This window comes from Echeneis naucrates, chromosome 9, assembly GCF_900963305.1.
Source record: "Echeneis naucrates chromosome 9, fEcheNa1.1, whole genome shotgun sequence".
Classification (NCBI taxonomy): Eukaryota; Metazoa; Chordata; class Actinopteri; order Carangiformes; family Echeneidae; genus Echeneis; species Echeneis naucrates.
The window spans coordinates 4,309,418-4,333,583 of record NC_042519.1 but is presented as its reverse complement, the minus strand read 5'-3'; the positions used below and the strand labels follow the sequence as shown (position 1 = coordinate 4,333,583).

Sequence of the window (24,166 nt, the reverse complement as noted above, 5' to 3'; positions counted from 1 at the left end):
TAGTCTTTTTTAATCCCTCAAAGGGGAAGTGCTGCATTCTCTCTCCAGAGGATTATGGAAATACCATAGGGAGAGGGAAAAATACATGGAGGTATACTTTCTCACCTCTCTTTGCCACCCAGTCCACCTTTCATTCCATATCTATCTTTCCCTTCTACTCTCTTACCTCCTCCCTTTTTGCCTTTTATCCCTCCTCCCCCCCTTTTTGCTTTGTATGCTATGGCTCATCACATGAACCCAAAGTGCTCTCATGATGTTTTCACAAAAAGCTCTGATTTCATCCCCTTTCAAGGAGAATGGCACGTGGTGCTGGTGGTGTGTGGGGGTATTTCAAAAGCTGCTTTTTCATACTGCTCATCCCTCATGTTTCCCCATCTCCTTTTTTTCCACACAATTCTTCCTATCTTCCTTCCATACCTCCATGCTACAGGCACCACATGTGGTCAAATGTGAGGACAGAAAATGGAGAAAAAAAATTGATAGGCTATCAATAGTTCCTGCTGAAATGCTTAAATGTGACAATGCAAAGCCAGTTTTGGCAAAGCAGAGCACCCCAGCTCTCTGCTGCACTTTGGCCAGTGCTTGGTTGTGGTAAAAATACACCAGACAGGGCAAACAGGGGCCGCTGCTTACATATGGTCTTTTGTGAAAGGAACAAAAATGGATCACGTCTTCAAGATTTTTCTGAGAAATCGTTGTATACGTTTCCCTGTAGAGAAAGGATAATGCCTGTTGCTTTGAGTGTAGACTTACTGTTTTTCAGAAACATCTCTGAAATAAAAAGACTTCTTATGAAATGCACAAGAAGCCAGATCATGGCACTTGTATCATATTTGATTCAAGTGTGGCTCTTGAGTGCAGAACAATTCTTGACGCAAATTGATTTGCATTGGAAAGAAGTGGGATTATCTTAGCCGTTGACAGATTTCTCCACTTGGTTAAAGAAAAATTTGATTTTCAGGCTTAATACTGAGTTAAATGACTTATATGGATGGATTTTTTGCTATGCTGCTGAGGAAGAAATTTGAAAGAGACCAAATGAAAAAACAACACTGGAGGGAGAGGGAGGGATGAATTGGACAGGAGAGTCCAAATGAAAAGAGACGATATAATGGAAAGAAAGCAAGCAAGGAAGAAAAGTTGAGAAACATACGGACACAGTGAGAGGGAGAGGCCACTCACAAACTGCCTTAAAAGGACAGAAAGTATCTTCAGATGAATGATACAGACATCCGTCAACAACACACACACTCTGCAGGCCATTTGCTCTGTGTTTCATTTTGCATGGGAGCAGCTCCCTTAAAAGACACATATTAACGTGTGCGTGTCTGTGTTAATGTATGTGAACTGCTGTTTGGATACAGTATGAGTTTTCAAGACAAACACAAGAAGACAGGCAATAAAAAACAAGTGAGGGAGTGAGACAAAATGCGGTGGCAGAGAGGGTGTGTGTGTTTATACCTATTTGTGTGGAGAGAGTGTGCATTTGTCTTTGTTGTGAATTTGTGTGTGTGTGTGTGTGTGTGTGTATGCGTGTATGTGTCTCTAGCTGTGAGTCTGTCTGTCTAATCTCCTTTGTTTATATGTGTGTCAGTGTGTGTACTGCTTAGGCTGGCAGTCTGTGGGATTTAGAGCTCCAGGGTAGTGTGTGTGTGTGTGTGTGTGTGTGTGTGTGTGTGTTTGCTTGTGTTTGCCTGGGAGAGAGCGCTGGCTGGATGGGTCATGATGGGGCAAAGATGGCTAAAGAGATAATACTCCCCTCACCAACACCGCCCAACAATTACATGAAGCTTTCATGAGTTTACGGAAGAAAAAAAAAAAAACACAAGCTTCCACTTTCTCACCGGGCATCTCCCTTCTTTCTTCACTGACTTTTTAAAAGTCCTGTGTTGACATTTTCCATCATATGCTGTTGTTATTCATCACCAGCTGCTCACCACAACTATGAAAGTTTAAAGAATACATCACTTTTGGCTCCTAATGAGAAATTTTACACACAGAGAATTTATGGTCTGAATAAAGCTCCTTTTTCATTCATTCATCTTCTACCACTCATCTGTTTCCGGGTCCCTGGGAGTGCTGGAGCCAATCCCAGTTTACACTGGGTGAGGGCGGGGTCACCCTGGACAGGTCAGCAGTCCATCACAGGGCCAACACACAGAGACAGACAGAGACCAACAACCACTCACACTCACACTCAGACCTACAGACAATTTAGAGTCACCAGTTAACCCAAACATGATGACTTTGGATGGTGGGAGGAAACCCACACAGGCACAGGTAGAACATGCACCAATATGCCACTGTGTTGCCCTAATAAAGCTCTTAATGAGTTGTAATTTGCATACGTTTACATGCTCATAATATCTCATCTCAATCTCTCATCTCTCTAATTTTGATTACTGGCAAGGTGCATGTTTCTTGATTAATTTTCGTTTTTTTATGTTTTTTTTATTTGCAAAATGGCCTCTCATCCGTACATTTTTCCCAATGTAAGGGAAAGATCCAAATTTCATTGTAAACTGAAATGTGCTAACTATTTATCTTCATATTCATACATTCAGTCATATCACTGTAGTTTATGTAACAAAATACATCAGAGACTGTGCTCGGTTTCTGATTGATACCTATTTAAAGCATTTACAGCATTCAGACTACATGTGGGATTAATGTTAAACTAAATTAGACATATTAATGGTTATATGAAATTCTTGACCCAAGTGCAAAAGTGTGGTATGTGGAAACAACTGAGGTCTATTACACAAAGTAGGTTATGGGGGTTAAGGTTAGCCAATGTCAGACAGTGATGAAAGTTTATTGGTTTAAAAAAAAAATAAATAAAAGAAGAAGCATGCATGCTAATAAATCTTGGTTTCAGAAATTCTTCTCCCACACTGATCGGAGCCTATATTTTGATAGTTAACTGCAAAATGTTTACATTGCTTAACCAAGCAATGCCTTGATCTATTTATTTTAGCCATTATGTTGCTTTTCATCTTTGTTGTGTAGCAGAGCTTTTGTATCTTGTAATTCCAGAAACTGATACCCTTTGTGAGTCAGTGCCAACCTTGTTTTTCTCTTTTGCAACAACAATGTGATAACCTGCTTGAGATTTGATTCAAAGTCTATGTATTGGACGGAGGAGCATTTCAAATAATCTACAAATCATTCATGAATAAGAAAGCCTAAGCCTCGCTATGGTCATGATCTACCCAAGTAATTTTTGTTGTCAAATTATATTGTGTAACTGCGAGACAGAGACTGGTTCCAAAAGTTACAAAATGGGCTTGCGAATGTTAGTAATCAGATAAAATAACCTTCATACCAAAATTAGCATGTGTAAACAGAGTAAAAAAAAAAAAAAAATGGGTAACCCCAATAAAGAGGCCATCGTCTTCTACACCGTCAACTGAGTTTGCCTGACAGGACACATAAAATGGCACCCAGAGAGCCGCAGATCCTGGGGAAAAAGAGAGTGAGCTGCTAGCTGTCTCGCAGACCGGTAAAACCAATCTGTTGTGTCTCATCACCGTGTTCTCATCAATGTCTTATTTTGTGCTTTCAGTTCACTGTGTTCTCCCTGAGCTCAGTGTGGCTACAGTGTTCCTGGTGTTACAGCACTATGTTGGCTGACTGACAAGAAACAAGTCCCATTAGGGAAAAGTGGTAAAAAATGAGCATTTTCATTGTCTTTATGTCAACTTTGTAGATATTGATAAATAGACGTGTCAACTACAGAATAAATACAGAGAGTGAATTCTAGTCTTTTCCAGTTGCCCATTGTTTGCAGGCTTTGCCAAGGTTGTTGTTCAATAGAATGGGGACTTTAAGTATTTGCAGCAAAAAGTGAGTGTATTGAATTTGGGCCCTTCTTGTGGCTGAATTTGGTAATATTAAGGCCCAATCCCAATGTTCACCCTGCTCACTACCACTAGCCCTCACTCACGACCCCTTCACACTCGAAAGGAAGGCGCCGCTGGGACGCCACTTGCTGCGTCACAGCGAAGTCGCAGCAGCAACATGGAGCATACGGTTGCCATTGGTTTTTGAGCATTCATCATGCTTCGGTTGATAAATAAACCATGAGGTACATGGAGAGGAATACACCATCGAGGTTTTTTGTCTCTTGAGAATTTTTTGTGGTTTCTCTTCTCCGACTTCTCCTTCATCCTCTCACTCTCTGGGGGTCGCCATTGTTGTTTGATTCAGTATGCAAATGATGACGCAAAGCATTCTGGCAAATTTTCGCTGGCCATTCCTTGGGAAGTCAGCATCTGAAAACCCTCAATCTGATTCATAGCCCCTACCCCTTGTTATGCCCACCACCCCTACATGAAAAAAGGAATTGGGACACCACTAACCTCACGGGAACATGCAAAATTTAGGGGTAAGGCTAAAAAGTATGGGTAGGGGGTGTATTGGGACTGGCCCTAAGAAAGGTACCGCATATCACCTGCCATACCCTTTAATCTTAAAAGTTGAAGAAGAAGGGATTTAATATCCGTTCTATCGCTTGTTTTTTGCCCCACACTTCTACTTCTTTTGCTCTATATCTTTGTGACTCACCTACTGTCCTTTTTCCTCCTACTTCTTAATGAACTTGCCACAGCTGATTGGAGCATCCATTATGTTGTTTTAAGCTATTTCACGCCTTTGACCTGGCCCATTTCAATCACCACAGAAAGCGCTTCAGCTGATAACATCACATCTCGTCTCACTCCTCTTTTCACTCTATTTCGAACCCTTCCTTTCTCTTTTTAGGTTCCTCCTGGTGGGTTTACACACACATGCAACCACACATATATACGCCTTAGTCCAGCCCAGGGACAGAGGCCAGCAAGCCAAAGCTATGATAAAATGCAACCTTAGTTAAACAAAGAAAAGAAGAAGAAAAGGAAAGAGAGAAGGAGAAATAGATCCCTTCGAAACTCGATGCCCATGTTTGAAAATCAAGCCAGCTTTCATTCAGCAAATGAGCCCTGCATCTTTAAAGAAAAGCCAAAGCAAATTTGTGCCTCTTGATTTAGAAAAGAAAGACAGAATGGGAGATGGGGGGAGGGGGAAAAAAACAGAGCAGAAGGAAAGTGGAAAAGGGCTGGGCCTCTGACCTCCAGAAACCTCCTTCCCTCCCTTTCTCTCGCAAAACCTTTCTTTTTTTTCTCTCCTCTCTCTGTGTCCCTGTCGTATCTCCCCAAACCCTCCAATTACAGTAATGAGTGGTTGAGAGTGAGGCAGAGGAGGAGGCAGAGTGAGGCTGTTCGTGACTAGGAGGCTAGATGGGAGAGGTATGGAAGAAGAAGATTCATCATTGCTTTTTATCTGCATTGAGTGTCACTCATCCTTTGACCCTGCACTGATTGGTCAGTGAAGATTAACAGCCACGACCAGATGTCAGGACCTGGAGTGTTCTGTGTTGTCATTCTGCTTTTGCGAGAGCTGATCTGTGAGCAAGTGGGCTTATGGATTAAAATTTAAATGCTACCCGATGGCTGCATTTATTCAGAGCACCTCCTAGCACCATGGTTTACCGTTATGAGCACTGCGTTGGTATTTACCGCTGCCCACCGACCCCATGCTTAGAACTAAGATTTCATTTAGGAGGACAGGGTGTTTCAAATGTTATCGTCTTGCTTCAGACGTCACATCTGAAAACTGCATTCGTATCATGGACGCACGCTCTGTTTAGTGCCATTTCACAGGATGAAACCTGAGGCTGAGAGGCTTATTGCAATTTAACGCATCTCAGACATTATTTTAAACAAAACTGCACATTTAACATGAAAAGAAAAATCTTTCCTTTACATCACGAAGTGAGGTTCAAATTACAATTGTAATTGTAATTCAGGACTCCCAAAGAAAGGATGTTTTTGTTTATGAACCAACTTTATCAAATGAAATGGTTACTATATTTCAAATTTCTTTTTTTTTCTTTTTTGCAATGAGTCTTGAACTGATCGTGGTGGAATACAAGCCTGATTTAAACACTGGATTAATCGGTAAATGATTAATGATTTTTTGGCTTTATGGCAGGCAACTCTATAAATATCTATAATCTGAGGAAATGTTACAATTATGAATCTGGGTTTGTATTGAATGTTTAAATACTAGAATAAGATTCTCTCCTACTGTGACAAACACTTTTTTTTTTTTTTTTTTCCAAACCTCTAGCAGTGACATTCTACGCCACTGAGCTCCACAGGCTTCTTTCTCTCTCTTTGTGTGTGTCACTGCCACCACAACATCAGAAAAAAAGGCCTCACTCTCCCCAGCTGGTGCCTATCACTGCACCAGTCATACATGCCGAACCATGACGCTGGAATGGAAAAGCCTCACTTGTGGCATCAACCAGCCCTTGATTTGTTCTGCTTGTTCAAGATTGCGATGACAGCCCCCCCCCCCCCCCCCCCGCTGAGCGAGGCTATTCCAGCCCCCCAACACACACACTCACACAAGCTTTCATCCCCCTTTCCTCCATCCCGTTCCACAGTACTCACTTGTTCACTTGTTGTGCTAATCCACTTTTACCACTTCCTCTCCTCCCACTCTCCCGTCCCCTCATCGCGTTCCCTCAGTTTATGCTGAATTCAATCACAAACAATAATGATAAAGCTGTATAGTGCCACATAACCAACAAACAAGGGCTTACACACTTAAGCCACGCAAGACAAGTAATTATTCAGCTTAAAGCACGCACTTTAATTATGTATTCATCAATGTTCTCACTTGTATTCCTTATGGAGAATTGATTCAGTCAGTGAGTTATGCACATGAATTCTTTGTGTTGCAATCTGAAAAATCCAGCAAGTGTCATTCACTGCTAATTTACTTTAGTATTGAATTTGCATGAACCTAAATGCAGCCCACAATTGGCACATGGTATTTTTGGAAATTCAGCCATTAAAAACATGTATGTCTTTCCCACTTTTCTCTCACCATATCTCCACGCTCTCATTCTGTCTTCCGTCTGACTCTCCTGTGAACTTGTCATCTGTTCAGCACACAAAGCTAGTGCATCCATGCGGGAGTGTGTGTGTGTGTGTGTTCGTGCACGCAGTATTATGTTAGGTTTTTTTTTGTTGTTGTTGTTGTTTTTTTGTTTTTTATCAAAGAGGGTACCTGCTCAGATGAAGGTCTGCCGGAGCTCTGCATGCTTGCTTGGGTATATCTGCATTTTTGTGTGGGCACTGCAAAATGTCTCTCCCTCCGTTGTCTGCCTGTCACCGTGTCTCGTTCAGTGTTTGTAGCTGGTTCAAAGCTCTCCCTAAAATAGGTTTTTAATCATAGTTTGGTGTGTGAGTGGTTCGGCGGTTAGAGGCTATAAGCAGAGGTTGGGTGTATTTATAGCAGGCAGGGAGGGGGAGGCTGCAGCTCTGCTGGAAAGCTGATGGAGGCAGATCACAGAGGCGAGACCCGGTTCGAGACCTTTTCAGCTGGCTGACCCCCTCGTCCTATGTTCCACCGCTTCCTTCTCTTCCCCAACACATGGGAGTTCTTTTTGGCCTGGCTCGGTTTTGCCCAGTTTGGTTTGGGTGAGCACATGCATATATCACACGTGCATGCGCAGACACATACTCTACTTCCCTGCTTGACAAAGCTAAATTCGTCAAGGTGAACATATTTGTCCATGCCGCTCTTACAATAGAACAGCATGGTGAAGTACTGCTTTTTTATTTCAATAAGTGAACTAATTAAGATTACATTTCAAGACAGGTGTTCTGTCACTTTTCCATGGCAACAAACTCTGGAATCATCTTCTGTTGACAATGTGTTATTACTGTTGTGTGTCGACAAATGCACAGGACATTTATGTGCAGTATTAATATGTAGTTACGCTCTCTTTTTTGCCTTCCATTTTATCACAGCCATCACACACACACACGCCGTCAGTGTGTGTGCGTGTGTGTGTGTGTCAGTCCCTGATCATCTCTATATCCAGGTTCCAACCTCAGTCATGCATTCTTCACTCCCGTTTCTCTGTTCTGCCCTTTATTTTGAATCTTGCCATCATCATTACACCCCCCCCCGATTCTGCCCTCTATTTCTTATTCACACTCTTTTATATTTGTAATACCCCTCTTTTTCTGATCCCAGGCTGTTGTCCTCAAGCATAAAGGGTATTGAAATGTATTGCAAGCCATCCTTAGACAGTCGCACGCTCACATACACTTACCATGTCCTTAAGCTGATAGACAAGCATTAAAGATTTCAAATGCACTGACACAGTTCTGCCCGCAGCATTACCACAGACAGTCATACCACATGGGCTTCATGCATCTTAGTGTGATCGTCCACCTCTTCTCTTCCTCCCTGGCTCCACAGGATGGCCTCTTTTTGTTTGGTTTACTTTTTCAAAAAGCCAGTTCCACACATCTGTAGCAACATCTTAAAGTGCAGCCTTCTCGTAGCTACAGATGCTGTCTACATGTATTTAAATGTATTTCTTTCACGCACTCGCACTTGTACATAGACCTGATGAACCGCAGGTGTGTTTCTGTAGAGAAATACACACTCAAGCAGGATACAACCATCTCGCTCACGCACACACACACACACAACAGGTAACCTCAGGGCTGCCACAGTGTGGTGGCAGATTGCTGGTGCGTCTGCCCATATCTCCTCTTAATGACAGAGCTGCTGATCACTTCAAACAAGCCACTTGGAGGGAAACTTTCCCTCTGTTGGTGGAGAGCCGTTCGAGTCACTGAGCAGGTGCCCTGGAGAACTGTTCTGGACGTTTGCATGCAAGTGTGTGCGTATGTGTGTGTGCAAATGCAATGTGTTTTTTTTTTTTTTTTCCCCAGATAAATTGTGGATAGCAAGTGTGCAGATGTACACTGATTTGTGTGTGCGTGTGCACGCGTGTTTGTGTCTCCCTGTGTGTGCGTGTGTGTGGACCTCAGTAAAAGTGTGTCAACTCTGGAGTTTTTTGCCTGGCTGTGTGGAACAGCAGATGTGCTCAGTATTCCCCTGAGGATGCTGCCTCTCTCTTTCTCTCTCTTTCTCATCCGTACATATCCTCTAATGTTTATACACCACTGCTCTTCAGATAATAAGCTGACTCCAGTAATTCTCCCCTGTCCTTCTTTCGGTTACTAATTCCCTCCACTCTTCTATCTCTCTGTCAGTCTCTGCCTCTTACATGTCACCTCTTGGTTTTTTCCACATAAATCTTTCAAGATGTTCTGTTTGCTGCATGTGCACAGTTAAACACACACTCATAGTGCATCAACAGGGTCAGGCATCTGAAACTCAGCTCACCCGGGGGCCACAGACCAATATTTTTCTTGTCTAGTAACAGGTAGGCAAAGGTCATTTTATATATCCAAGGACATGGGTAGCAAATTTGCAATGAAAGACAAACATTTGGATTCTGCAGCCATAAAATGAAATCATTGCCCTAAAATGAATCTTATTCAAATCCAAACTGGGCAAAAAATATCAATAGACAATAACTACAAAAAAGTATTAATATTAATGATACTGGGTTTGTGAAATTAGCTCCCACGATTCAAAATTACAATGGTCAAGGTTTTTGGTTTGAATTAGTTTGTAAATTTTATTTGCTCAACAGTAAGGTGTTTTTGAATAGAAAAGTTCTAGACCTCCAGTATTTTAATGAGTATTTAAAGTCACTCAACATCACCCATTAGCAGCAGGTTCCAGCAGAAAGTGTGTTTATTGATCTTAGATGAAATAAAAATTCTCATTTGTTGTTTCACAGGGGGGAAATTTTCATTTGGTGGAAATTGAGTTTTCCAATGTGTTATGACGTGTGAAAGGAGATTTTCCTGATAGGCCCTGATGTCAGTTAGATTATATTACAACTGTACAAAACAAACTCAAATGTGTTTTGGGCAGATGTAGTCCTTCGATAGATTCTTGAGTTTAGAAGTTTAAGGTTCACGAAGAAGCATGCCATGAAACTTAATCACACAGTGCTGCAATGTTTGAATGTACAATTATTCAAAGCACAAAAGTTAAAATAACTTTTAATGTCTTGAGGAGGGGGAAGAGTTCAGTCCACTCAGTTGAAAGTAATGCAGCAGGTACTGTCTTTAATGTAACAGAGATTAGATTACTTACTGGTTACTTCTTTGCAGTTCAATTGCCTTAAGAGCATCTTATTAATGGTTGAACTCCCACCATCAATAACAAGCCTCGGTTCTCTTAATTTCCTTCCTTTTTTTCTCACACATGCATACACACATGCACATTACTTAATTATATACAGGCAAGTATGTAGTCCTAACTAGGACACATCAGTGTTCTGTCACACAAGTGATGAATAACACCAGATTATGCATTTCCCTCCCTGGTATTCAACTGCCATATTCATGGAGGGAAAAATGAGAAAAGAAAATATAATATCATAAAAATACGAATGAAATACAAAACAAAGAAGACTTCTTTTGTTTTTGGTTTACGAGGTTGTGTGTTCTGCACAGATTCTATTAGCGCAAATGAAATACGAGGGATGCAGAGCGAGACAGAGAGAGAGAGAAAGGAGCGGAAACAAGGTGACATTACAAGGAACAAAAGTATGGATAATGAAGACTAAACACCATCCTTTCTCTCTTTCCTGCCGTCTTTGTCTTGCTTTCTTTTTTTTTCTCTGCACCAGCAGTTTGTTTGCATGCTAGTCAGAGGATTTGAACAGTTTGCCTTGGGTGTGTGTGTGAGAGTGAGAGTGTGTCAGTCCTGGTTTTCTGACTGTGGGGAGAGCATTTTGTGATTTTTTATCCCAATCTCTCTGACACCATTTGTGTTGGTGTATGAGCAGCAAACACAAGGAATGGAACCCAAAAATATGGACAATCCTGAAACGTATGACAAAATCCTAAGATAAATCACATCGATTCAGCTGTTTGATGTCAAAGGATCGATAACGGGGTTCATGAGGAGACAAATATTCTGTTAACACGCTGAGTAATGGCCCAATCAGAGTAAAAAGCTCCATTTAGAGCTTGTATTAAAATTCGATCTGTATCTGAGTGTGCACATTAGATAATGAACTAATCACACTCGCAGATTTACACCCATTGTTAGAGCATTTATAAGCACTCTTACGTTCTGTAGTCTGCCCACGTTGTCAATGGGATCACATTTCCATTTGTTATAATGCTACTAGCTCCAACTCTAAATCCTGGTATTGTTGTGTGTTGGTTTTCTGTACAGCCGGGATTAAGATGCTCCTCCTTAATAGAAGGAGTCTTCTCAGTACTGCAATACTTATTTTAGGCTGGGATGCTTTAAACATCTCTTATCTCAAAGCTTTGTTAAACTGACACAAAAACAAAATTTAGGTTCTTTTCCAAAATGAGATTAGACATCTTTGTCAATTTGAAAATTGGCCTAATATTATATTGGTTGACGTATTATTATTACAAACATACGCTTCTATAGTTGGCTGAAAAATAAACTCACTTTTAACGCTCACATTAAAGCACTGACAGATTGAGGGTTTGGAGGATTTATTTCTACCCAGATTTAAAAAAATTTAAAATAAAAAAAGGGAAAAAAGAAACCCCTCTGGATTAATAGCTGTCGGTTGTAATGGTGCACGTCACCTCCATCGCCAAAACAAGGGCTGGTCTGGGAGTGCATCATTGCTTCTTGTTTATTTGTACAGCTTTTCTAAATAGACGGCAACCTTATCTCACTTCTGACATGCAGATCTGGAACTTATCCGACTCCTGCTAATATAGAGCTTAGGAAGCTTTCAGTGCAGCGTTCTATCCTGCAGCAATAATTTACAGCAGATCTTGGAGATAGACATTGTGGTTAGTTTTAGCAAACCCATTAGGAGCTGATGAGTTAAAACCATGTGAGCCTGTAATTAAACTGCTTCACATTCACTTTGTGATACTGTTTTGTTCCTTTCTTTCAGTTTTTATCTTTAAATGGAAGTCTTCTCTTTCACTTAGTCCATTAATAGTTAATTATTGTAAATATTCTGGGATACTTTTATAGTTAAACTTCTTTATGCACATGTTAATAAATACATTTACTAGGATACTTGAATTGAGCACGTACTGGAAGTGTAAATATGGTGAAATTGAATCTTGTAACCACTTAAATTACATGAGAGGCCTGTTGTTCTACTACAAGCTAATAGCTATTTCATAAAACAGGCCTGCCCAATTGCTTTATTTCCACAAGGGGGCAGTGCAAAAAGCTGTAAACACAACATTACTGTATTAAATTAAACCTTTGATAAAGCTATTACACCCAGAAACTGAGAAACGTTAGCATTCATTTAGAGTTAATGTAAGTCAATTATTCACCTCTCCTTTTCTGAGATCCAATTTTTCTTAACCCCTGAAAGAAATATCTTCTTTGTTATTTACTGAAATACGTTTTTCTATCTGGTATATGGTGAAGAAAAACTTTGGAGGATTAACAAAGTGATGTCTGCAGACTTCTGGAAAGTAAATGCAGCAGATGAGCTGGCCAGAAATGTTCAAAATCTCCTGGAGGTTTGACACTATACCTAATGAAGAGGAGAAATGGAGGAAAGATGTACCATGTAGCTACGTGGATGAATGCCATAAAGCTAAAGGCAGTGGGCAAGGCTTAATGGTGCGGACGGTGCGACAACTAAAGTGTGAAATGTTCTCCTCGGGTTTCATTCTGTCGTCTGTCAGCAGATCAGCTGACAGGAGAGAGGAGATCTTTTGCAGCTTTAATTCATCAGTGATGTGATGATATGTTTGTGTCTCCCTAAGATGTGTTGGACAGCATGGCAAGATTCAGCGTTCAGGGAGTGTTCAACTACAGCATGCTGACCCTGTCTGACCAAGAGAGGGTCTTATACGTCGGAGCACGAGAGGCGCTGTTCGCCCTGGACCCCAACGACATTAGCAGACAGCTGCGGCCGCAGGTAACAGTCACACCCATACGCAAGCACACTTGAAAAGCGTTGTGTTCCACCAGCGCGAGGTATCACACTTGTCAAAGCTCAATGTGGAAAAGGAAAGATTTGAAGAAAAACAATAACACCCACATACCGCCTGACTCAAACACCCACGCACGTCTGAAAGGCTTTTGCAGAAATGCAAATAATTAACTTAAATGAGGTTTAACACCAGAGAGCTTCATGATAGGCAGTTCAGGAGCTGAAGGTATCAACTTGTCCGTGCAGAATTGCAGACAGAAACAATCATTTAGGTACTAAATCTGAAATAAATTGTCATATGTGTGATATATATGATATTCTAGAGGTTCTGCTCATATAAACAGGAAAGGAAACAATTCTGCCTGTGCCACTGGTAACGGTTGTCAATTAACTCACACACCGTCTTCTATTTTATTTTATTTTATTTTTTATTTTTTTGGCTATTTTATGAACTCAGGGACATTTGGAAGCACACATCAAAAGAAATTTTGGTTGATGTTCAAATAATGTAATAGTGCCATAATCCATGAAGCCAGTTTGTACAAGTTGTTGGGCCTTTTATTGGTCTGGCCCATATTTCTTTTATTGAAATTTCAGGCCTTGTAGAAGCTAATAATGGAATTTTCAAGCAATTTGATGCTTAATCAAAATGTATTAGCTCCTCTTCCTTGAGGGCTGAAAATAATAGTAAAATCTATTGATTGCTGCTGGGAGCTAAACACTCTATACCAGTAGCATGTCCACATTTTCACACTTTTTTTTTATTTTATTTATTTTTTTAGTTTTTGTTAGGCTGAGTTAATGGTCTCATGTAAAAGTACAGAAAAGAGAAAACATGGGTCCCCTAAACTATCAAAATATCAAAAAAGGTAATCAGGCAATGTTGGTTGCAGGAAAATATGAAGTAAAGACAAGCTAACTGTGATGAAGACCACAGACTCAGACAGGATATTATAGGATACTGTGGACTAGGTTTAGTGTCTCTCCCTTTCTCCAAAACACTTTGGTTTGATTGATTTCTTGAGTTGGAAGCTAAAATATTAGGCTTTATATTTTTATTAACCATCTTCATTTATTCAGTTAGATTTGGAAATGTATTAACTTTATTGAAGTGTTAAAGTGTTCTTGTATAAATATTATATATACCAGTTCAGATGTTTTCTGACATTGTGCCAGGTTATTACTTTAATTTGAGCTCTATTTATTTTATCTGATGATAAAAGCCTCAAAAAAATAATAGCATCAGTTTGCAGCCAAGTATTAACATTGTAATATGTGGAGCTAGCGGCTCCAATATAGCACTTCAATCAGCACAAACATATCCACAGTCAGTGTATGGGTGTAAAAAGGCACACACGAGCATTGAGTTTATGATGCACTTATTTAATCATGTTTTTTTTTTTTTTTTTTGTCCTTGTTTTAATTTGTGGGCCTTGTTTTTTTTTGCGAAGCACTCAAAGGAAAACTGTTCGTTAGGAAGTTATATACCCTTGACTTGACCTGATTGAGATACACTTCCACGCACAGCGATGCTAAGCCTCAGAGACTCAATCTGCTCCTGGCTTGTTTCCTCAGTAATTGGTCTATATTGCAATCAATACAATTACAGCAGTCCAATGGAGGTGTAGTGAGCGGCCTGCAGCAGCTTGGGAATTGTTATCGGGTTTAGCGCTGTAATGAGCATGTATGGGATGCACACACGAATTCACAGGCGCAGCCTGTTTGAATGAGGGCATATAGTAATGCTAAGGCCACCTGGTGTCATCCCCTATGTGTGACGTACAGGGAAGCAGACAGCCTAGAAAAATGACTGAGCAAGGACAAGCGGATGATCCATCCCGTCTCCGGCCATCAGCCCATCACTCTCTCACCCTCCTTCCTTTCCTTTCCTGCTTCTTTTTTATGTGCTTGCCACCGCCTATACTCACTGTCTTTCTTCTCCCCGGATATTTCCTTCAGATGGTTCTCCCAGTATCCAGCCATTTTTTCAGAGACAACACTGCTGCAGTTTGTGTCCCACTACGACATTATTTTTTTTGCCATTTTATGTTATAGAATGTTTTTTACTCTCCACTACAACGAAAATAGCACACTAGCATAATGCTGTACAGCCTGTGAAAATACCATAGCATCACAAGTGCCCCGCCCACAGCACTAAATAAATACAGAAAAACATTGGAAAAAGTAAATACTGACAATAATAGCATGATGTAGGAAAAGACCTGTAACAAACTCAATTGGATGTGTGGCAGAGAACAAAGAAGTATAGATAGAGAAAAATCTGTCACTGCTTTGGCTGCTCAGTGACCCTTTGTCCCATCAGCTTTTGAAAATCCAATCGCTGCACACCTCTGATATTTAAGTCCCTAAATATCAGCGGAAGCCCGTGATTACTGTGGATAGATAGACAGATAAATACTTTATTGATTCTGAAGGAAACATTGAAACATACATAGCACCCACATACAGACACACAGCCGACATATCAAACATATAACAGTCCAAGCAGCAGTTCCCTTATATAAACAAAGTTCCCACTGCTGCCAGTTGTTGGGGTGATTGTGCTATCCATAGAATAGATATGAAGATATGCAATGCATTTGGAAAAGCAAAAAAGCTAAAGGTCTTGGACATATATGGCATCTTTTACGGAGAAACGTCACTCTTGAGGACTCCAATGTCCACATTTTGGACAGGGAAGACAGATGGTTTGAAAGAGGAGTGAAAGAGGCCATATATGTCCACTTAGAGAAACCTTCTGTAAACAGACACCATTTGTCTGCAACCTACAATGCTGTATTGGGCGCCCTCCCCAGGCGATGTAACTCCCATACACGCCTGAGGCAATGTGGCACCTTGGGGTCACACTCTGGGGTGAGTCACACCTGTGCTCATGTGTGTCTTCAACCACATCCTAATTTTGTGGTGATTGCCCCCACCCACTCTGGGTTCGCCTCACTGACCCTCAGAACTGAAGAAAGCTTTTGTATGAACGTCTTCAAACAAGATAAAGTCCAGGTGCCCCATACAAACACTCCAAGACTAAGATGACCTGGATGCCTGAGAAACTTCACAGACCCTAACCCTTCACAAAAGCAAAAGGAAAAGTAAATAACAAAAAAAAAGACCAAAAAAAAAAAAGGTCTCACGTCAGCACCTGACCTTACTGTTTACATTTCCGTCATTCTTACTTTATTTCATTTATTAATGATGTTTAGTCATTTTATGTGGCAACTGAGGCAACACTGATAAAAGTTTTACTTTGTTTCAGAATTATAGCTCCCACGCTGTAAGTTCACATTAATTGAAAGAGGGTTTACTTACCCACCTCTACTACATAATACTTAATATATATATATATTATTCGTTTGCTGCTGGTGTGCACTTAATTATTTGCACTGACGCAGAATGAGATCTAACATTTAAGATAAGCATATGACTTTAAAAAAAGCTGAAAACAATCGCCAGTGAAACAGCACAGAGTTCCTTCTTAAAATAAATGTTTCCACTTAATTTTCAAAAGCCGAGACCAGGACCTTTTACCTAACCAAGTAAGATACTGTTATTAACTGTGCCTACTTTCTGCAATATATTTGCCACACAAACACTCAAAGATGAAGATACTAATGAGAGGAGAGTTGAAGTATTTTCCCACAGGCTGTTGCTTATTATTATTTCCATGTGTCAGTGCGAGGCAGAGGAGATTTATCCTGGCAGATGGGTGTTCGTGTGATGTTTATCATTAGCAAATGCAAGCACCCACTATTTGCCGACTTGCAACTGATATTTTTTGTGATCCTGTGTGACGTGAATACAGACTGGTTTTTATAATCCTACTGAGAGTGACAAGTTGCAAATAAGAATAAATAAGATGTACTAATAAACCGCTGCTTAATTTTAACTGGTCTTGGAAAGTACAGAAGTTAAAACCACAGTTTATATACCACAGCCGCTCATCCTAATGATTAATTCACTTGTTACATCTTAACAATTGCCCCATTATCATTTCTTCAATGAACACAGGAAGACTAAAACTTGTCGATGAGTTATGTGGGCAGTCATGAGTGGATAATAATACCATCATGGTATGCATTCTATCCAGAAACATTTTATGTTGAAATGTTGAAGGAATTTGAATAAATATAACATTTCTGTTATCAACCAGGTGCATCACTTTCTGTCACGACCATTAGTCAGAATTATTACAGTATATAAAAGTAAATGTTCACGTTTATGACTATTGGTATGTGGCAGTAAACTGTTAGTTTGATTGCTGTTGGTTTAAATCCAGCCAGCTAAATCAGAGTTTAATTCTTAAATTACAACAACTCTCGGCCTATAATGGCCAGTATAAGTATTTCTAATGGTCTTGAAACTCTTCAGTACAGGCAGTTTATTTTTTAGACCTTTGTCAATAGAGCATAGTTTAGGGTTACTTCGTCACAGAGCCATTAAAAAGAAACCACTGTAAAGGGTAGTGTGGATTGAAGGTGAGCCCTTCTGTTTTATTTTCCTCTCCCTCCCATGTTTCAGCGGCATTGCTCCTTTCTCATTGGTACATTTTTGCAGGGAGTTCTGCTGCAGTCAGGTTCTGACAGTTTCCAACCTACCACCAGCGAGTTTGCTATTTGATGCCTGGTGCTGAGCCTAGGTCTCTGCAGTGAGGCTGTTTACTGTCAATCTGTCTGTCAGTCTATTTATTTAAAAAAAAAAAAAAAAAAAAAAGTATCACTAATAATTTGAAGTAGATTTTCAGAAACGGCTTTGTGTGTGTGTGTGCCTTTCCCCTGGTATCTGGTATAATTTCACCGTTTATAGTGCACCTTATTTTTCAGGACCAAATATGCTGGTAATATGTACTTTTTGAAAATCTTTGCTTGTTGCCATAGTTACAGCAGTCTGTGGTCAAGTGTGCAGACACTGTCGGTTGAGTTTAGTGAAACGGAAGAATTTTTTTTTTTTTTTTCTCTCTGCAAGTGCAAAGTGCAAATTTAGAAGAAAAAAACTGTGTGCTTCAGTCGCCTGGTCTATAGAAACAAAGAAAAATGATAAGTTGATGCTATAAATATGCACTCAAAATATATATGCAGTATATGTGGACAGACCTCATCTTTACAGGATACATCACATCTGTCTTTCTTTTCTCCAGATTGACTGGCCAGCTCCACAGGACAAAAAGAAGGAGTGTGTCACCAAGGGGAAGAACAACCAGGTAAAGATTTTAGCTGTCAGAGTTGCTGTGGTTAGACGTTGGAATTAGTCTTTAAGATAGTGTCTCATTAGTCCACCATTATTCACTTTTCTTTTTTTTTTTTTTTACTCGATTACATTTATGAAAGCAGTCTGGAGTTTCAAACTGGAAACCTTCCAGTTATTACATTAGCACACAGTAAAGTGCATCTTCCAGACAGGGTTAGCATCAGCAAATTTAAGATTCAATTCAAGAAGTGTTCTATCTTGAGCATTAAAAATGGATGTTGATGTCTTGCTCTAAAACAGCCAGCGCTCAAGTAGAATAGAAGACAGGAAACATACCATTCAATACAATCCTACTTTAGTCATGCCACAGTGTATAAACGAGACTTTAGTTGTATCATCTCAGTTGTTGATCAGAGCAACTCTTAAGAAGAAACTGTTCTTTTGATAAATGCATTTGCCTCAAATCTGCAACAAATACGCGTTACAGTTGGAGCAGCAGTCTTAAATCAGTCTTCAATAACACAAAGTATATCTCATCATGACTTTACACTTTTGCCAAATATTTTATAATGATAATGTGATTAAGCCTTACACATGGAGAATGTCCTGGCCCCTGATCAGAGTTTTAGTCTCATCAAGAGCCCTTGCTGCTTCGGCTGCATAATGTACATTTGCAAGAAGTTTCTTTAAATATTTTATAGAATCCCAGAGAGCTTTTAGAAATGGAGGCGAAACTCCTCTCATTGCACAACAGTAACTTTTGGATGTGGTTTTCAAACAGAAGGGAAAATGGTTCACTGGCATACAGCAGCAGAATCACAACTTTAACGAAACTGAAGTTAAAAATATGTCGAAAACTAGTGTAACTAAAGCGTAACAAAAAACAACTTTCAAATGTTTTTTAAAGTTAAAACATATTCAAATGTAACCATCAGAAAATTAACAGTTTTCCTGTTTTTGCTTTGCTATTCTTAAAATTATGCTGTCTAGGCTGTTATCAATAAGTCGAAGCAAAAGCAAATTTATTCTGCATCTACTTTAGACCAATAGTGAAAGTATCTGATTGCTTATATACACAGGACAAGAAGGATTTATTTGTACAACCATACCCATACCCATATGGTGTCCATGCTGCCCGTCATTATATATAATGATTACTCCTTTTATGCAGTGGTGTAGTTGTAGGCTTAAAAGTGATTTATCTGCCTGATACATCACATTCTGATTATCCCGAGTGATTGCAAGAGCTGTAGCAATGAATTTTTTCAAAATCAAATTGCTTGTATTACCATGAGATACAGATATTGTTTTGCTGCTGCAGTGGCAACATCAACTGGATGCACTGAATTATTCATTCTTCTAGTACACATCACGAGTGAGCATCTGTTTCCAATTTCATTCAAAGAGGTTTAATGTTCATCACAGTATAGGCATTAAAGGGCACTTCCCATGAAACTACGCATAATTATACTGTTAACTCACATCAATCGTGTCCTTCTAAGTGGAAAAAATGTGTCCCCCTTTTTTTTTTCAGTTGAAGGGTTGCTGAGATGGTATGGTTGTGTTCCTCTGTCGTTTATTAAGCGATGTCCTCAATAGCAAAGCACACTGAGTACTTGCATAATAGTGTTTAAGTTAAAGTAAATAAGAATAAAATATAAGTCTTGGAATGTGCACTGCTGTTACTCAGTTTAACCATCTGTGACCCTAAAAATAAAAAATGGCCGACGCTTCTGTTTGCACGACCAAACAATTCAGTCAAACATTTTCTACAAAAGGACATTATCAGCAAACATTGTCTGGTTTCAAGGTTAGTGTGGTATTTCAGCTGACTGGGGATTTAACATCTCACTGAAGTGTTATAGTAAAACTAATTATCACTGGATGTGCTATTATACTGAATGGACTGAGCTTCACCTTAACAAAGGACAAAACGCCACTCTAACAATTACTTCTCCCTCCTTTACAGACTGAGTGCTTCAACTACATCCGTTTCCTGCAGAGCTACAACTACACACATCTCTACACCTGCGGCACATACGCCTTCCAGCCTAAATGCACCTCTGTGGTGAGAATGCATATGTGTATATGCGCACGTGTGCGTGTGTGTGTAGTATGCGTGTCTTTCTCTAGAAAGTGTGCTATAGCGAGTGCTGACAGGTGTCAACTTTAGATGTCTGCCACCTGGCCTAAGGCTTAGACCATTGTGTGACAAAAAATAAAAATAAATGTTATGTGTAAAAGTACCTCATGCTGTGTGAATACGAGCGTGTGTGTGTGTGTGTGTGTGCCTGCATGCATGTGACGCTGATGCGACAGGACAACATGGCGATGGGTGAAGCTTTGGTCCTTGTAACGGACGGACAGAGCTTGCAGCTGTGTTGCATGGGTCATAATACATACTGACCACGAACAACCTGTTTTCTCCATTTTCTGTGTGTGTGTGCGTGCGTGTTTGTGGTGGGGGGGGGGGGGGGGGGGGCTGCATGCTTGCAGAATGCAGAATATTTTACCCTCGACCCAGACCTGGAAGATGGAAAGGGAAAATGCCCGTATGACCCTGCCAAGGGGCACACCGGCCTGATAGTGGGTAAGTATGTATGTGTTCATATGGATGTTTCTAAGCACGGTACACAGACATAAACGTAAATACATGTTTTTCAATGTTTCTGGACATGTTTAATTATTGTTAGGGATCAATTCACAACAAAAAGAACTATTCATGCTTTTGTTGGAAAAAATCCATTGCCATTTATAGTATGGCCCCTGTTCTTCCATTTCAGCACACTTTATATTGAAGTGAGCAGCCCCATATTTTTACAGCTCTAACAGAGGCATAAAATGTGCATCAGATCTCCACAAACTGCTCCAGCAGCATTTCCCATCTGTTTTGTAGCCATATTATTGCTCCGAGAGTCCAGAGGCCTAATTTAACTTTGCATGCTGCTTTGACTTCAACATGGACAGCTTCACTGACTCTACAGGCACCAATTCTCATTTCTCTTTTTTTGTATCTCCCTGCTGAACCACTGACCTTCTCTCATTGTACACTTGTACAATTGTGGTTGTTAAAAAACAGCATTGAACTAAAGCTTGTGTTTTGTTGGTGCAGATGAAGAGCTATACTCAGCGACACTTAACAACTTCCTGGGTACAGAGCCAGTCATTCTCAGAAACCTGGGCAAACAGCACTACAACATGAAGAGCGAATACCTGCCTGCCTGGCTCAATGGTGAGTGAGAGAAAAGGACAAAAGGAATAAGTGGGGTGTTGCAGGGAGAGTCAAAAAGGGGGAGCAGGGTGTAATGTCCAAGACCATAAAAGTTTTTGCTCTGCTGCCGCACAAGCTCATTAGCTCATAACTGTTGGCAGTCACAGGCTGTCAGATGTGCTAAAGTTTGTAGCTTACTTTAGAGCCAACAAATACACTGTTAAATGTTCCTCTTATACATTTTACTCTTGGACATTTTTTCCGCTAGTGATTTTAGAAAGGTGTTCAAAGAAACAATAAGATTATGTGTTAGTTTGCATTTTAGTACTTCAGGTTTGCCAAATTCAGAAGGCGAATTTGAATTAGATGCCTGAAATCAGGTCTAAAGACACTTTAGCAGCAGCTATCAATCCAAATTTGACTATGCCAACATCTCCTCATGAGCTTCTTTTACAATTTAGCTGCATCAAGCATATTACTACCGTAAGAGGAATGGCTTCTGTAGGACATGTAAGAGATGCAAGAACTTAATCAAATTACCATTTGGAAGTTTGGGTGACGTCCTATGACTAGATGTAATGCTTTTGTACCCTAATATAAACTTTAATATGATAAAACTTAAAAAATCATCAACGTTGTGTTCATAAATGAAGATTATCCTGCAGAACAATTGGTCAGTGTGAAAATGTATTTTCTTGATGAGGGAATCATGGTGAAGCTACAGCTGGCCTATAAACACAGTGATTGTGGGAGTAAAATTTTTATTGATGGGGGCAGCAAGTACTCTGTGATATTTGTTGTAATTATGGAATTCATTTAGAGTTGTAGATTTGTCTTCCCAAAACACTGCAACAATGACAAATCACATGTATTCAGAGAAAGGAAATTATGTCAGGCCTGATAACAGCAGCTTTTTTCAATAAAGACATTTCATAAAAAAAAAAAAATTCAAAAAAGCAAGAGAAAGAAAAATGAGGTGCAGAAAATGAAGCACAGGACTGTAACAGCAAAGGATCATTATCTTTTTTTGGGTGGAAGGGTACGTCCCCCAGAGAGAAATGAAGGGTAGTGAAGAGAATGAAGTTGCAGCAGGAAAAATGTCTGATGAAATAAATTGTGTGAAGTGAAAGATGGAACATACAGATGAGGCTGAGGTGTGTGGGTATGATTCAGGACTTTTTTTTTTATTTTTCACATTTAATTTAATGCAGAGATTTTATTTCACCCTCGTGCTGTCACTTTCCGTATACACCCCATGTCCTCAGGGTCAAAAATGACCCGCCTTCGCTAAACCCCTGAAATACAGCAGCGTCATTGAATTTTAAGTCTCAAATCTATTTTGCATGATGAAACAACCTATCATTCACCACAAACTTTGAGAATATCTGGGTTTTGCCTCTTCACTTTGCAGAAAGATTACATTTAATCACTGGACACCATTCATTTTTATTGCACCACACCTGTCACAATATTTACAGGTTAGTTATTATTATTCTTGCTGAAGGTACTACATAGTTGTAAACATTCATTTTGCAGCAAGAGATGGCACTTATATAGCCTGAGAAAGTAGCAGAAATGTGCAGAAAGTACTTCTGAATGTATTTTATTGAAGGTGAACAATAACAGTTGAACTTTTTTGGCAACACAGCCATACTAAGAAACTGCTTTTCTCGTTTCTTAACCACTCCCCCACTCACAAAGTGTCCAAAGAACAGCAATAAATAAGACGAAAATGAGATAATAAATACAAAACAAAAAATGTAAGGAACTCAAATCAGTCTGATGGACAGTGTGTACAGTAAGTGCCTGCCCATGGTCCTTTTACACACTTATCACATTTATAGCGCTTAGTGGTTGTTTTGTGGTCGTTCTTTGAGGGACAGAATTGACATCTCCTTCTCTTTGGTGCCCCGACACTCAGTATCATCCCCCCTTAGTAGTTATTTATTTTATTTTATTCTTATGTTGTTGTAATTTTGTAATTTGAACTGATTGTAAACACAAACATTTGGTGAAAAAAAGTTCAATCTAGTCTTATCTTAGAAAGCAATTAGAAATGTTTGTTTTGTTTTGTCTTGAATTTGAGTCGCATGTGGGCTCATTGGAGGGGAGATGCTGCACACGCGTAAGAAAGTTACAGTTTTGTCTGAGTCCAGTCAGTAGCACACATAATCTCAACCTCTCATTGTGTGTGTGTGTGCTTTTGTGTTTTTTGTGGTGTGTAAATATTTTTTGTGTATTTTGTGTACAGCGGTCATGGAAATATGAACAAAGGCAATGTTTCGCTTTTTCTAATGTAAGGCTCAATGGAGGAAAAGTCATCAAATTTCAAGATGAAAAAAGATTCTTCTGACCAGATTAAAAGCAATTAATTGGTCTGACTACTAGCACATTATCATTATTAGAGTTGTAGCCCTGTTATGGCTTCAACGCATACACACACAGGAAAGAAATGACCGTTTGAGGAAATAACATGTAATTTTAAGAACGATAACCAGGGACCTTCCTCTAAAAATGTCTGCATCTGAATTTAGAAGAAAAAAAAAAATCTAACTTACAACTTAATGAGAACTGCTTATAAAGGGAATCTAAGAGAGACAGGAGGGAGGATGTGAGAGCAAGTGAGAAACACAAAATGGACCACTAATAGGACGCACTGGAGAGACAGAGAGTGAGAAATGACTGGAAGAGAGCTGAGGCGAAGGAGAAAGTGATGATAGAAAATAGACCGGGAGGTGAGAAGAGTTGCCAGGGAATGAGGTGGAGGTGTCAAGTTCGTGTCTCTGTGTGTCTGTGTGCTGTATATCAGTCCAAATGCAGCTGGAGGCTGAGGCTGGCTGTTCATTACTGACGTAATGTGT

The 24,166-nt window shown here is 39.8% G+C and overlaps 1 protein-coding gene across 2 annotated transcripts in view; it reads left to right on the top strand.

Annotated features, from left to right (window-relative positions):
- Nucleotides 1–24,166, top strand: part of sema4c (sema domain, immunoglobulin domain (Ig), transmembrane domain (TM) and short cytoplasmic domain, (semaphorin) 4C) — an 86,458-nt gene that overhangs the window by 46,961 nt on the left and 15,331 nt on the right. For both annotated transcript variants that reach the window (XM_029510937.1, XM_029510936.1), the window contains 5 exons: nt 12,726–12,880; nt 18,045–18,107; nt 20,064–20,162; nt 20,591–20,684; nt 21,207–21,326. In XM_029510937.1, the coding sequence (XP_029366797.1) occupies nt 12,726–12,880; nt 18,045–18,107; nt 20,064–20,162; nt 20,591–20,684; nt 21,207–21,326 (531 nt within the window). The remainder of the gene's footprint in view (nt 1–12,725; nt 12,881–18,044; nt 18,108–20,063; nt 20,163–20,590; nt 20,685–21,206; nt 21,327–24,166) is intronic.